The sequence below is a fragment of the Helianthus annuus genome, chromosome 16, assembly GCF_002127325.2.
Source record: "Helianthus annuus cultivar XRQ/B chromosome 16, HanXRQr2.0-SUNRISE, whole genome shotgun sequence".
Lineage (NCBI taxonomy): Eukaryota > Viridiplantae > Streptophyta > Magnoliopsida > Asterales > Asteraceae > Helianthus > Helianthus annuus.
In genome coordinates, this window is record NC_035448.2 from 33,169,332 (window position 1) to 33,182,026 (window position 12,695).

Consider the following 12,695-nt stretch of genomic DNA (forward strand, 5'->3'; position numbering starts at 1 on the left):
CTCGTGTTTGTGCTTCAATCGCTTGCGAGATCCCCCTTCGACTTGTAACCAATGGGAACTCTTATGTGATTCTTGTCGTTTTGGTAATACCTTGTAATCTCGGCAAATCTGTCCCTCATGATGGGAATAGGGGCATCAACATGCATATCCAGTGCCTTTTACATGCACGATTGAACATGATCCTTGTACAACGAAAGTTCTGCCTTGTTGTTGGACAAGCGATTCAAAGTATACTCAGTTACAAAAATACTTTCTCGCATCATATCTTGAACATCAGGATTAAACTCAGATATAAAATCATGGCTCATTGGGTAATTAGTAGAACAGTTTGGGACAACATCTTTATGCCATCTACTAAGAATATATTGTTTTGAAAATTCCCTAACGTCTCTCAAAACAAAAAAGATATGTTTGCATAACAACCTAAACTGCTCAAAACGTCTACATGAACAACTGCTGGTGCAATCGGATTTTCGAACATAACCTGAAAATATAAAAAACATACAGTAAGCCAATAAAAATGCCATGCTCTAATTAGAATAACGCCTTTAGGCCAAAAAAACATGCACAAAACATAAATGTTAGTGTAATTGATAAAAACGCTATGATCTAATCAGAATAACACCACTAAAAGACAAAAACAAACATGCACACATATAATTGTTAGTATAAAATGATAAAAAAAGCAATGAACAGTAAAAAACGCCATTTACCTCGAATAATGACAAACATGGGTGCTGAAAATTATTTATGAAAAACTTAACAAACCCATCAGGATAATCTTCATAACGAGCATGTATGCAATTCCCAATCACGATTAGCTCAACTTGTATATCCAGAAAAATGCTTTTGGTGTATATCTCTGAAGCTTGATTCTCCAATACGTTATAATTACTTTTCAGTTCGGGTCGTTTGTAGCGCGTCTTATGATCATTTTCTCGAAGGCTATAACGTTGTGCATTTATTTTTGTTTCATAATGAGTTATAAACTCTACTAGAGTAGATTTGGAATTACATACTTGACCAAAGAAATGGTTTTCACTCTCGGACCTCGATGTTGTACGCATAAGACGCGACAAAGACTCCATCCTATTATATACAGGGTTCCATGATTTCCCAAGAGAAAAAATATCAGATAACCAATCGTTATCTTCTAGATTGAACTCCTCGATAACCTCTTCCCATCCAAATTCAAACAAACGAAAAAGTGTACAATGACGATTATACCCCCACGTGTAATTTAGTGCCTCCGCCATGTGTTGTTCCAGGAGCCGTTCTCATCGTTTTCATATTTTAGGGTGTTTTTTTGGAACCTGTATATATATATATATATAGGGGACCGCTAAAATGAGAACCACCTCCAGTTGTAAGAACTGAGGGAACCACTTTCTAGCCTTTAGATCAAGGAGATGGATGGATGAGATTTAAAGTAACTAAATTTAATATTAAATAGATTTTGTCTTATTATGTCTTTAATATTATAATCCAAAAGGGTAGTATAGTAAAATTACACTATTTTGTCTTTATATATATATTAGTATTTAATTGCCCTTTTGTCTTATTCATTAATTACTTTATATTAAAAAAACAGATTTTTATGTTAAACAATAATTTAAATTCAGATTTGTATAACAATTTTTTATTAAAAGAATTTTTTTATTAAAATCTTTCTTTAAATTAAGATTTTTTTAACAAACCGTTTTTTTAATGCCGTTTTTTTTAACGCGCCGTTTTTTACGAGCGTTTTTTTACGAGCTTTTTTTTACGAAACGTAAAAAAGTTTTACGTTAACGTTTTTTACGTTTTACGAGCCGGTTTTTTACGTTTTACGCGCCGGTTTTTTTCATTTTACGCGCCGGTTTTTTTCGTTTTACGCGCCGGTTTTTTTCATTTTACGCGCCGGTTTTTTACGTTTTACGCGCCGGTTTTTTTACGTTAACGTTTTTTTACCTTTTTTACGGAACGTAAAAAAGTTTTGCGTTAACGTTTTTACGTTTTACGCGCCGGTTTTTTACATTTTACGCGCCGGTTTTTTACGTAAAAAAATTACGTTTTACTAAAAAAAATTACGTTTTACGTAAAGCTTTTTACGCTTCACGTTTTTACGTTTTACGTTAAAAAAGTTTACGGTTTGCGTTAAAAAATTTACGGTTTAATTTTTTACGTTAACGTTTTTTTACGTTTTACGCGCCGGTTTTTTTACGTTTTACGCACCGGTTTTTTTACGTTTTACACGCCGGTTTTTTTACGTTTAACACGCCGGTTTTTTTACGTTTTACGCAACGGGTTTTTACGTTTTACGCGCGGTTTTTTTTTTACGTTTTACGCACCGGTTTTTTACGTCAACATTTTTTTACTTTTTATGTTTTCAAATTTTACGTTTTATGTAAAACTTTTTACGTTTTAAGTTTTACGTTAAACTTTTTACGTTTTACGTAAAAGTTTACGGTTGAACCTTTTTTTCACAAAAACTTTTTTACACGAAACCCAACATTTACGTTTAAAGTTTACGTTTTACGTAAAACCCAACATTTACGTTTTACGTTTTAAGTTTTACGTTAAACTTTTTACGTTTAATTTTTTTTTACAAAAACTTTTTTTACGCAAAAATGAACGCGCCCAGAAATCGCAAACTCGGGAGGTGTCTCAGATATATTGTTATCATCATCGACGCCTCAAAAAAAAAAAATAACAACCCAACAAACAAAAATAAAAAAAAACGAGTGGAATCTTAAAAAAAACGATGTTTTGGCTCAGATTTTCCGATAATCAGAGGCTGCAAAAGTGGGGTTGCAGGTTAAAAACCTACCCTCCACCATCTTTGCCACGCCCTCGTCATCAAAATATACAGTTTTTTTTTTTTTTTCATCATCATCGCCCCAAAAATCCAAACCCAGAAAGTCAGATTCAACATGAACAAACATTCAAGCTCAGATTCAACAGAATCAAACCTAGAAAGTCAAAACCCCCAAAAACACCCATCAGATTCAAGAACACCCATCAGATTCAAAAAAACCCAGAAAAATCAAGAACACCCATCAGATTCAAGAACACCCATCAGATTCAAAAAAACCCAGAAAAATCAAGAACACCCATCAAAACAACCACCACAAACAAACCATCACAGATTGTATGAAACTCTACCCAACAAAACAACCACCACAAACACCCTTCAACCAACTCGTCTCCCCCCCACCCACAAACAACAACCACCGTACCCCCACCACAAAAAGTCATTCACCCCCATTGAAACAACATCAGCCGGAGAAAGGAGAAAAAGAAAACATCAAGTAAACATTGCTACCTTGTCGGCATCCCACCACCGCCGTCCTATTTCTCTGCCGCCGCTGCAACGCCACCGCCCGCCGTCCTCTTTCTCTCTCCTCGGACTCTCTTCCTCTCTCCTCGGACTCTCTCTCTCTCTCTCTACAACGAGTGTGAACAAGTGTGAGAGAGAGAGACAAACAGGGGTGGGTGATGCCGGTGGTAAAGGAGTTTGAGAGAGAGAGAGAAACAGGGGTGGGTGATGCCGGTGGCGACTACATCTAAAACTCCGGCGTCGGTGTGGTGTCGGTGTGGGTGTGGTGCCGGCGTGGGTGGGGTTCAGAGGGCTGAAGGTGAGGAAGATGATGATCTCTTCATCTTCATCATAGATGAAAGAGATAAATTCTCTGAAAGTTTTAGAGAAAATTGAAATGAAATAATGAAGAGAGAGAGTTAAATGAAAATGACTAATAAAGAGAGAAGACAAGACAGTTGAACATTGAAAAGTGAAATATGAAGTAAGTTACCTAAATACCCTTTTGGTTGTCAAAATCTGATTGGTGGAGAGTGGTTCTCACGGTTCTTACAACTGGGAATGGTTCCTATTTTAGCGGCTCCCTATATATATATATATATATATATATATATATATATATATATATATAGGGGATGGATCATAAAAAAACTAGTTTAAATGAGAAAACCAAATAACTAACTAAAAAAACCTAAAAAACATACTAAAATCTTATTTTGAATTTTTTTATTAAAATTCGCTATATTTAATATATAAAAAAAAATTCAAAAAAAAAACTTTTTTTCAAAAAAAAAAAGTTGTACTGCACATGTGCAATAATACGAAAAAGCGTAAACCACCTACCCCACCCCCACCGACACCCCCCAAAAACCTAAATCCATACTCCCACCAAAAGCTTAACCCCCCCCCCCCCCCCCAAAAAAAAAAAAAAAAAAAAACCTAAACCCCCCCACCCCACCCCACCCCTAAAAAAATCTAAAACTAAAGGAAAATTGGTATTTAATAAACCAACCTTTAACCAGTTGGTAAATAATAATCCAACCTACAGAATTGGTATATAATAATCCTACCTATCAACATGTTGGTATTCAATGAACTTCCGTTAATTTTTTTTAACTGAAGTTAGTTTTTAAGTTTTATTTATTACACAAACAGTCCCTTTAGTTGTAATTTACTAGTTTTAAGTATTTTATAAAACAAAAAAACCTCAACCTTATCCATTTTACACCTATTGACCCGGGTTGACCGAGTTGACTCAGTTTGACCGAATCTGACCGCGTTTGACCGTTGACCCGAACCGTTCCGGAACAAAATCTGACCCGTAACATGACCCGAACCGAACCGTTCCACGAAACTTGAACCCAAATCTGAACCAAACACGAAATCTGACCCGAGACTACCCGATCCAAGAAAACCCGAACCAAAAACATAGTTGTTTTCTTGCAAAATGAAATCAACAGCAACCCCTCTTTATAAAAATCTAAACCCGACACAAGAAAAAGAAACTAAAGCTCGAGTTACATTTGTCGTCGCCGGAGATTCTTACCGGAACTCCGCCGGCTCTGTCTTACTCCTGCCGCTCCACCACCAAAAACAACAACAATAACCGTTTTCGCTGACCGCCATGGTTCAGCCGTTCGCCGTTAGTCGCTGTCGAGACACCACGCCGCCGTAGACGGCGGCGCTGTCGTCACTCCTTCGCCGATCACTCTCTCTCCGTCACCTATCTCCGCCGCTCTCTCTCTCCTTCTATTTGTTCTTCCTCTCTCATTCCTCGTCGTCTCTCCCTCTATCGGTTTCATATGTGAGTGTGTATATAATAAATGGTACAAGAGAGAGAAAGGGTGGTTGTGTGTGACTTGGCTGGATATCAGTCACCGGAGTGCCACCGGCAACCCACCTTCGGCGACCGGTGAAGTAAGAGAGAGAGCGCATACCGGAAGTGCTTGTTTGGGGGATAACGTTAGGGTTTTAGAGAGTGAGTGTTTGTTTTATTACAACTACAGGGACTGTTTGTGTAATAAATAAAACTTAAAAACTAACTTCAGTTAAAAAAAAGTAATAGAAGTTCATCGAGTACCAACATGTTGATAGGTATGATTATTGTATACCAATTCTATAGGTTAGATTATTATTTACCAACTGGTTAAAGGTTGGTTTATTAAATACCAATTTTCTAAAACTAAACCCTAAACATAAATCCCAAAAGTACCTAACCCCCCCCCCCCCCCCCCGCACTCCCTAAAAACCTAAACCCCCCCTTCCACACCCAAAAACCTAATTCTAAACCTCAAAAAAAAACCTAACCCTAAAAGCTAAACTAACATCAAAAGCTAATTTAAGCATATAATGCACATGTGCAGTACAAGTTTTTTTTTTTTTTTTTTTGAAAAAAAGTTTTTTTATATATATTAAAAGTAGCGAATTTTTATAAAAAAAAATTGTAAAAAAAATCTATGTCTTTTAGATTTTTTTAGTTAGTTTTTTTAGTTTTCTCGTTTATATGCAGTTTTCTAATGATGTTCTCCATATATATATTCCTTTATACTTTGTTCATTATAACAGTTGCTTCTAATCTTAGAGAAGTTCCAAACCTAAAGGGTAAAAAACACTTAAATATTTTATAAAGTGTAAACAATGCAAAAAATAAAAGTTGATAAAATCGAAGTTCAAGTTAAATTTATATGGTTATGAGAAGGTTGAAAAAAAAATACTCAAAAACCTAAAGGGTAAAAAACACTTAAATATTTTATAAAGTGTAAACAATGCAAAAAATAAAAGTTGATAAAATCGAAGTTCAAGTTAAATTTATATGGTTATGAGAAGGTTAAAAAAAAAGTTGATAAAAGTTGATAGATCTCCATGATCTATCTAGAAATCTTATGATTGAGATTTGATGTTACAAAAATAACATTTTAAAAACATGTCAGAGACTGACATAAGTACATGTAACAACTTTTTATTTTTTAACTTTTCTCCCTGACACACTAACATGTAATAGGTTTTGTCTGTTACACTAATTATTTTTCTATAAGAACATTTAGCATATTTTATATTCACTACACATTAAAAACTCCTAAATTTTTAATTCAAACTTTTTACACTTCATAAAACCTTCAAAATCTTTGAGCATGCAAGAATTACATACTCAATTTACTTGTGATTTGGCTAAATTTGTGGACTGGATTTTGGAGAGGAAACCCTCTCTTTTCTCCTAGATGTCGCCGCCACACACACTATAAGTGTGTTTTTTTCATCTTATATATTTCACATTTTCAAGAATGTGCAATTTAGCCCCTTCATGTTTTGCTATATATTTTTTATGTCACAACTCTTTTCTTTTTAATAAACAACTAGAATTACAACCCGCCGCAATTGCGGCGGGGATTCTTTAGTTATAACTAAATCAATTTAGGACGCACACGTTATGTTGAACCCGTCAAACGGGAAAAAAATAGACGATGTAAAAACGTTCACCCACACACGCACGTTGCGTCGTGTTAACTCGCAAAATTTAGAACGAAACGTAGAAACGCTAAACCAAAGACGCACGTTACCATGTGTTAAGTCACAAAATTTAGAACGAAGCATAAAGCGAAAAATTTGCGGAAAATGAAAACTATAAAGGACCAAAGTTGAAAGTAAAAAAAGTTGTGAGGATGGATTGGAAAAGATAAAAAGTTTTGTGGTAAAAGTAAAAAAAACAAATAGTTTTTGGTTAAAAGTAATTTATGAAATACTTTTGGGTGAAAAGTAACCTATTCGGGAATATCCGGATCTATGCTTATTTTCAACTCCCCGAGGCATTTCGTCGCTTACTACGCCTTTAATCATTTTTTTTAAAACCCCCAAAGACAAGGTTACAACAACCATATGCATAATCATTTTTTCTTTGAAAAACCTCCAAAGCCAAGATTACAACACATAAGTAAAAAAATCAAAGTGGTTAAATCGTAGAAGATGGAAACTTTTGAATTATAAGTAAAAAATCAAATTAATCAAAGGGGTTAAATTACCAAAGATTATAACTTTAAACTTAAATTGTCAAATATTAAAACGTTAGTGTTAAAAAGGAAACAAAGATTAAAAATTTTAAACTTAAATTGTCAAAGATTAAAACTTTAGGGTAAATTGTCAAATATTAAAACTTTAGGGTTAAAAAGGAAACAAAGATTAGAAGTTTGAACTTAAATTGTCAAAGATTAAAACTTTAGGGTTAAAAAGGAAAATTTCCAATTTTTTTTGAAATGCTCCCAAAGCTAAAGATACAACCTTTTATGCATGTATAAGTTGCTTATTTATATGTTAATAATTATACTAAGTAGATTAAATATTCCTAGTTAAATTACTTTGTGTCAAAATATCGCAATATAAAACGATAATCAAATTTTAATATTTTGGTGGTGATACAATATATGTGTGTGTGTTATCATATACAAATGAATTTAAATACCAAACTTACAAATGACAAAAGTAATTAGTATTACTCTATCACTACAAGAAAAATACTTAACGATATTTTTTCAGCTTATATGGAGGACATGTTGTCTTTATAGGTTTTTTTCACCTATAGAGACGACATATCGTCTCTATAAAATTTGTCTCTACAGCCTCGTCTCTATAGGCCACAAAAGTTGTCCCTATAGATGCCGTTACTATACAAGTGTTTGTAGAGACGACATGTCGTCCCTACAAGTTTGTGCAAAAAAAAATTAAAAATTAAACTTAATATTTACTAAATAAAAGAAATGTTTATTAAATATTTTTTAAACCCTATAGAGACGATATGTCGTCTCTATAGGTTCTATTTAAAAAAAATTACAAAAAAACATTTAAGCCCTGTAAAGACGACTTGTCGTTTCAAAAGGTTTTTCTTTATAAAAAAATAAAAAAAGATTTTCATCTATCGTCTCTATAATTTCTCTTTAAAAAAAATAAAAAATAAAAAATAAAATGTAGAGAAACAATAATTACTCAAGTGATCATAATTGCTTTTATTATTTGTAGTGTTCATAAACTCTAGTATTATCCTAACTCAAAAACTTAAAAAAATACTAGAAAAGTTGAAGAAAAAAAAATACCATCCAAGAACTTTTTAGGTTTTATATGTTATTCGTCTTTAAAAAAACATGATACATGTAGTCCGCGGAATACATATACGAATATCATAAGCTACATATACCTTCAAAATAAGCTAAATATATTTTTTTATTTTAAAATACTAACCTTTTAATTATAATACACAAAAAGTAAAAGAATAAAAATTGGATAATGATAATAGTTTATTTGATTTTCCAGTTTATAGTGATTCTCTTTTAAACCTTACCCTATGTATGGGTTACAAGACTCGATTTTAATTAGTTTTAAGAATGATGAACATAAACATTTTTTATTTTATGTTTTAATAAAGTTACAGATTTTTCATATCAGTTAGTTATTAAATTTGTTATGACGTCACCCGACTCTCAAATCTTGTATGGCTAAACAGACTGGTGGACCAATAAATCATTTGGCTCGATATTTGATCTTGTATATAATGTCAGTATATAATATGTAAAGATATGGGATAGTTTCAGTACAACGTGAATATGGCCTAAATAGCGTGCGATGAGGACGTGACACACATACATTGTTAGGTCAATGTGCGTGGAATATTTATGTCCATTGATGCATACAGGCTACAACACATGTTATACAACATAAAAGCATAATCATGTGGTATAACAAAACAATTAAAATGGTATAATCAAACTTTTTCATATCGTTTTACAATACGACTAACTGCACAGTGTTAATGATATAATTGTATGACTATAATGGTATAACAACACAATTGTGTGCTATAGTAACACCTTTATGATGGTATACCACCAAAGTTATAATGGTAGAAACGATCCACTTGTTCGCGTGGATTATATTTTTATAGTATGTTTTCTTTATAAATAATAAACTTTATACAGGTTATCAAATATTATAAAATACATAAAAAAATGTATTTTAATCTTTAACTTTTAAGACCTGTATCACGTGGACACCCTTCTAGTTTGTGTGTATAGCAAGGTTCATCTACACAGTCCAAATCACGTACGAATTGTTGGAAGGAAGCATAACCATTGATAGAGGTGTTCATCGAATCGAATATCGAATTTTTGAATTACTCGAATCGATTTTTTCGAATAATTTTTTTTTGAGTGAGTTCGTATTTGATTCGAGTTCGATTAAGAACCATCCTGTTAGGCCTTTGGATCAGGATCTGTTCGTGTGGAACGTGGATGAATCGACTAGAATCAATGTGCGGAATCCATTGATTATGTCATAAGATCAACAACAACGCATTCAATGTTTAAATCTCGTCTGATTTTCTATTAGAATGATTGTGAAAGTACAGTAGCACCGGTAGAATCTCAGACCAGCAAAGGTTCCTTACAAGTTCAGCAAAAGTTCTAAATGACTAACTCATGCTAGCTATTTATAGGCAACATCAGGGAGCTTTATAAGTGTTGTCCGATCGGATGGTGATCCGATCAGATGGTGATCCGATCGGATGGCCATCCGATCGGATGACATTAGTCAACCGTCGGACTTCACTTTTACAATATGCGCCGATCCCTGAGTTGTCATTATACAAACATACATACAAATACATACATAGACACAAAAGACATACACAGTACAAAATAAGACTCAATGCTAACGGAAGCTACAGACATATGAACTAACAGACTCCCCCTTGGATGTAGCTATAGTTCCTTCCAGCATAGTCTTCAGTCTTTCCTCTTACGTCTTCGTTCCTTGGCCCTCTGCCTCCTCTGTTCTGCCTTTTCTTCAAGCATTTTCCTTCTGAGTGGCCTCCCAACTTCATTCCAGTACCTTCTGTACTCTGGATCACCATCGCGCTTTCTATCCCACTTAGGAATCTTGTTTTCTTCCTTTTCGATTGGTGTCTGGTCAGTTGGAGGTGGTCTCATCAATTTGTACTTTCCAAGCCTTGCAGCCTTATCAGCAATCTCTTTGAATCTCTGACTGCGCTTGTACCTCTTCAAGAATTCATCGATCTTTAAATCTCTCCACTTTGTCTTCCAATATCTCCCAGAATTGATCTCTTTCGCAAAGCATACATCCACAATCTTCTGGTATTGCATCGCTTGAACTTTATCAGGCTTTTCGTAGGCAATTTTGTTGTAGAACAAGCAATCTATATCATTCTTCGAGCAATTCACCAGCCACATAGGATCCAATATGCAGATCCTTCTTGATTCACCCTTTGACTTGTAGAACAGAGATATCACCGCTTCTGATGTGCTTTGATTATATAACCACCCTTGAAAGTCTTCATGGAAATCTTGTTCCATTGCACGTAGCGGCATATTCTTTAAACACCTCGGCGGCTTGACATCCAAAGTAATATCTTTCTCACCATTCTCCAAGATAGTAACAATCTGCTTTGGATATTGAGGCTTCCAATCTAGATATCTTGCCTTTGCTTGTTGCTTTACGTAATTCCACAAGTGTTGATCGTGTTGTTTTACATCCAAACCATGATAAAACTGCTTGATGTTCTTTGTTTGGACCAATTCATCAACATCCCACCACGGAAGGGTCTTTATATCTGACAAGAACTCAAAATACTGTACCCCCTGCTCCCGTCTAATAGCCTACACTTGCAGATCGTCCAGATAACCCCAAGGTAAGATATCACCCCAAGAGATATTTGCATCATGCGTAAAGTACTGAAGCGGCCTTATAAACTTTCTTTCCTTTGGCATCACTTTAAACCACTTCTTTCTCTCTTCAACAAGATTCTCTCTAGGAATGGTTCTCGGTACACCTTCAGTTGTTATCTTCTCGACAATCTTCCTTCTGACTTCATCTTCATTCTGATCTTTAAACATTTCAGCAAGTAAAGGAAACGTTTCATCAACACTAGCATAATGAAAATCCGTTTCTTCATCAGACGAATCAGATGCATCTTCAACTAACACTTCATTGTACTTATCTGCTTCCTGAGCATACTTAAACTCATACTCTCTTTTAGGTGACGAAGGTATTTCATCTTCTATATCAAACTTAAACTTCCCATCATCTAAACCCAACTCCTCGAACATATCTGCCCTTGACCTAGGTACCTCTATCTCCCCCTCAAACTTAGCATGCAAGTATATATAACAGTTGGTTGTGTGAGGAATACCTGGTCAGCATGTTGTTTCCCTGAAGAAGAAGACTCTTGATGTTGATACTCCTCTTGTTCATTAATCTCGCCATTCATGAAGTCTTCAATCCTTTGTTGAACTGAAGGATTTACAATTAATAAGCCTGACGAGCCCTGGTCATCATCATCTTCATTACCATTTGGATAGTTGTTTATATAATCAAACAACTCATCATCTATCTTTACTTCTTCCTCTTCTACTATCTCCTCATCTTTCCATTTTAACAATAACTTCTCAGGCTCTTTCGCCTTTCTCCTTCGTTGAGCAATTTGCAATCGGCGAACAATATCATCAAGATCGAAAGATAGAGTAGAAGACTCACCAACAAGCATGAATCCCTTAGGATCTACTTCAGCATTAACCATCTCAACGTCAGCTTGAATCGAAGATCCACTAGCTTCTTGAGTCTCAACAATAACACTTTTCTTTCTTTGTGTTGCTTCTTCAGCCAACCTTCTTTCTCTTTCAATTCTACGCTCTTCGGCCTTTTTTATTTCAATGTTGTTGTAGACAGAATGAACATCGATGCCCAAATGACTTTCCATCACTGTATATAACATTGTGAGTTGTTCATCCTTCATAGCTTTGTCAGCCTTCATTGCTTCCATCTCCAACTTCATTGCCTTGAACTCATTTGCCGAAGCTTCATGTAGTTCACATATCAACACATTCAGCGACTTATTTATATCATTCAGCTTCACATTCTTCACATGTAATTCAGAAATTTCTCTAGATAGTAGATCAAATAGCTTTGCATTGTCATCAACATCGCCTTCCATCTTCTTTAATTTCTTTGCTTGTTTGATCATAACGGATTTTATTTCCTCATTTACTTTGGTCAACTCCTCAACCTGCTTCTTTAACACATCACGCTCAGCTTCAGCCTTGGCTTTTTCTTGTTCAAGATCATTAACTTTCTTCTTCAAATCTTTGAAATCCGCATCATGAAACATGTCAAATTCATTACCAAGAATGAAATCATCTTTGAGTTCACCTCTAATATTCAGAAACCCTTCAAACATTCATGGAAGAACTGTATTTTTGGGCTGTGAAGACTCAGGAATATCAACATTTTCTGGTGGTGGTGGTGGTGGCGGTGTAGAAATCCTAACTCCAGTAATTTCAACATCTTCATCACCATCTCCCGCTTTCTTTTGAACTTCAACTACAGGAATTTCAATACTTTG

At 34.6% G+C, this 12,695-nt stretch overlaps 1 protein-coding gene across 1 annotated transcript; it reads right to left on the bottom strand.

Annotated features, from left to right (window-relative positions):
- Window positions 1-391: 391 nt before the first annotated feature.
- On the bottom strand, window positions 392-1,256 carry LOC110919193 (protein FAR1-RELATED SEQUENCE 1-like). The gene is made up of 2 exons (XM_022163471.1): window positions 714-1,256; window positions 392-484 (listed from the first exon to the last, which is right to left on the bottom strand). The coding sequence occupies exons 1-2, from the start codon at window positions 1,254-1,256 to the stop codon at window positions 392-394; spliced, it is 636 nt and encodes a 211-aa protein (XP_022019163.1).
- Between the last annotated feature and the right edge of the window lie 11,439 nt (window positions 1,257-12,695).

Coding starts and splice junctions, on each gene's coding strand:
- LOC110919193 (XM_022163471.1), bottom strand. CDS start 1,256: ATGGCGGAGGCACTAAATTACACGTGGGGGTATAATCGTCATTGTACA. Junction 485..713: donor CATGTTTGTCATTATTCGAG/GTAAATGGCGTT, acceptor TTATATTTTCAG/GTTATGTTCGAAAATCCGAT.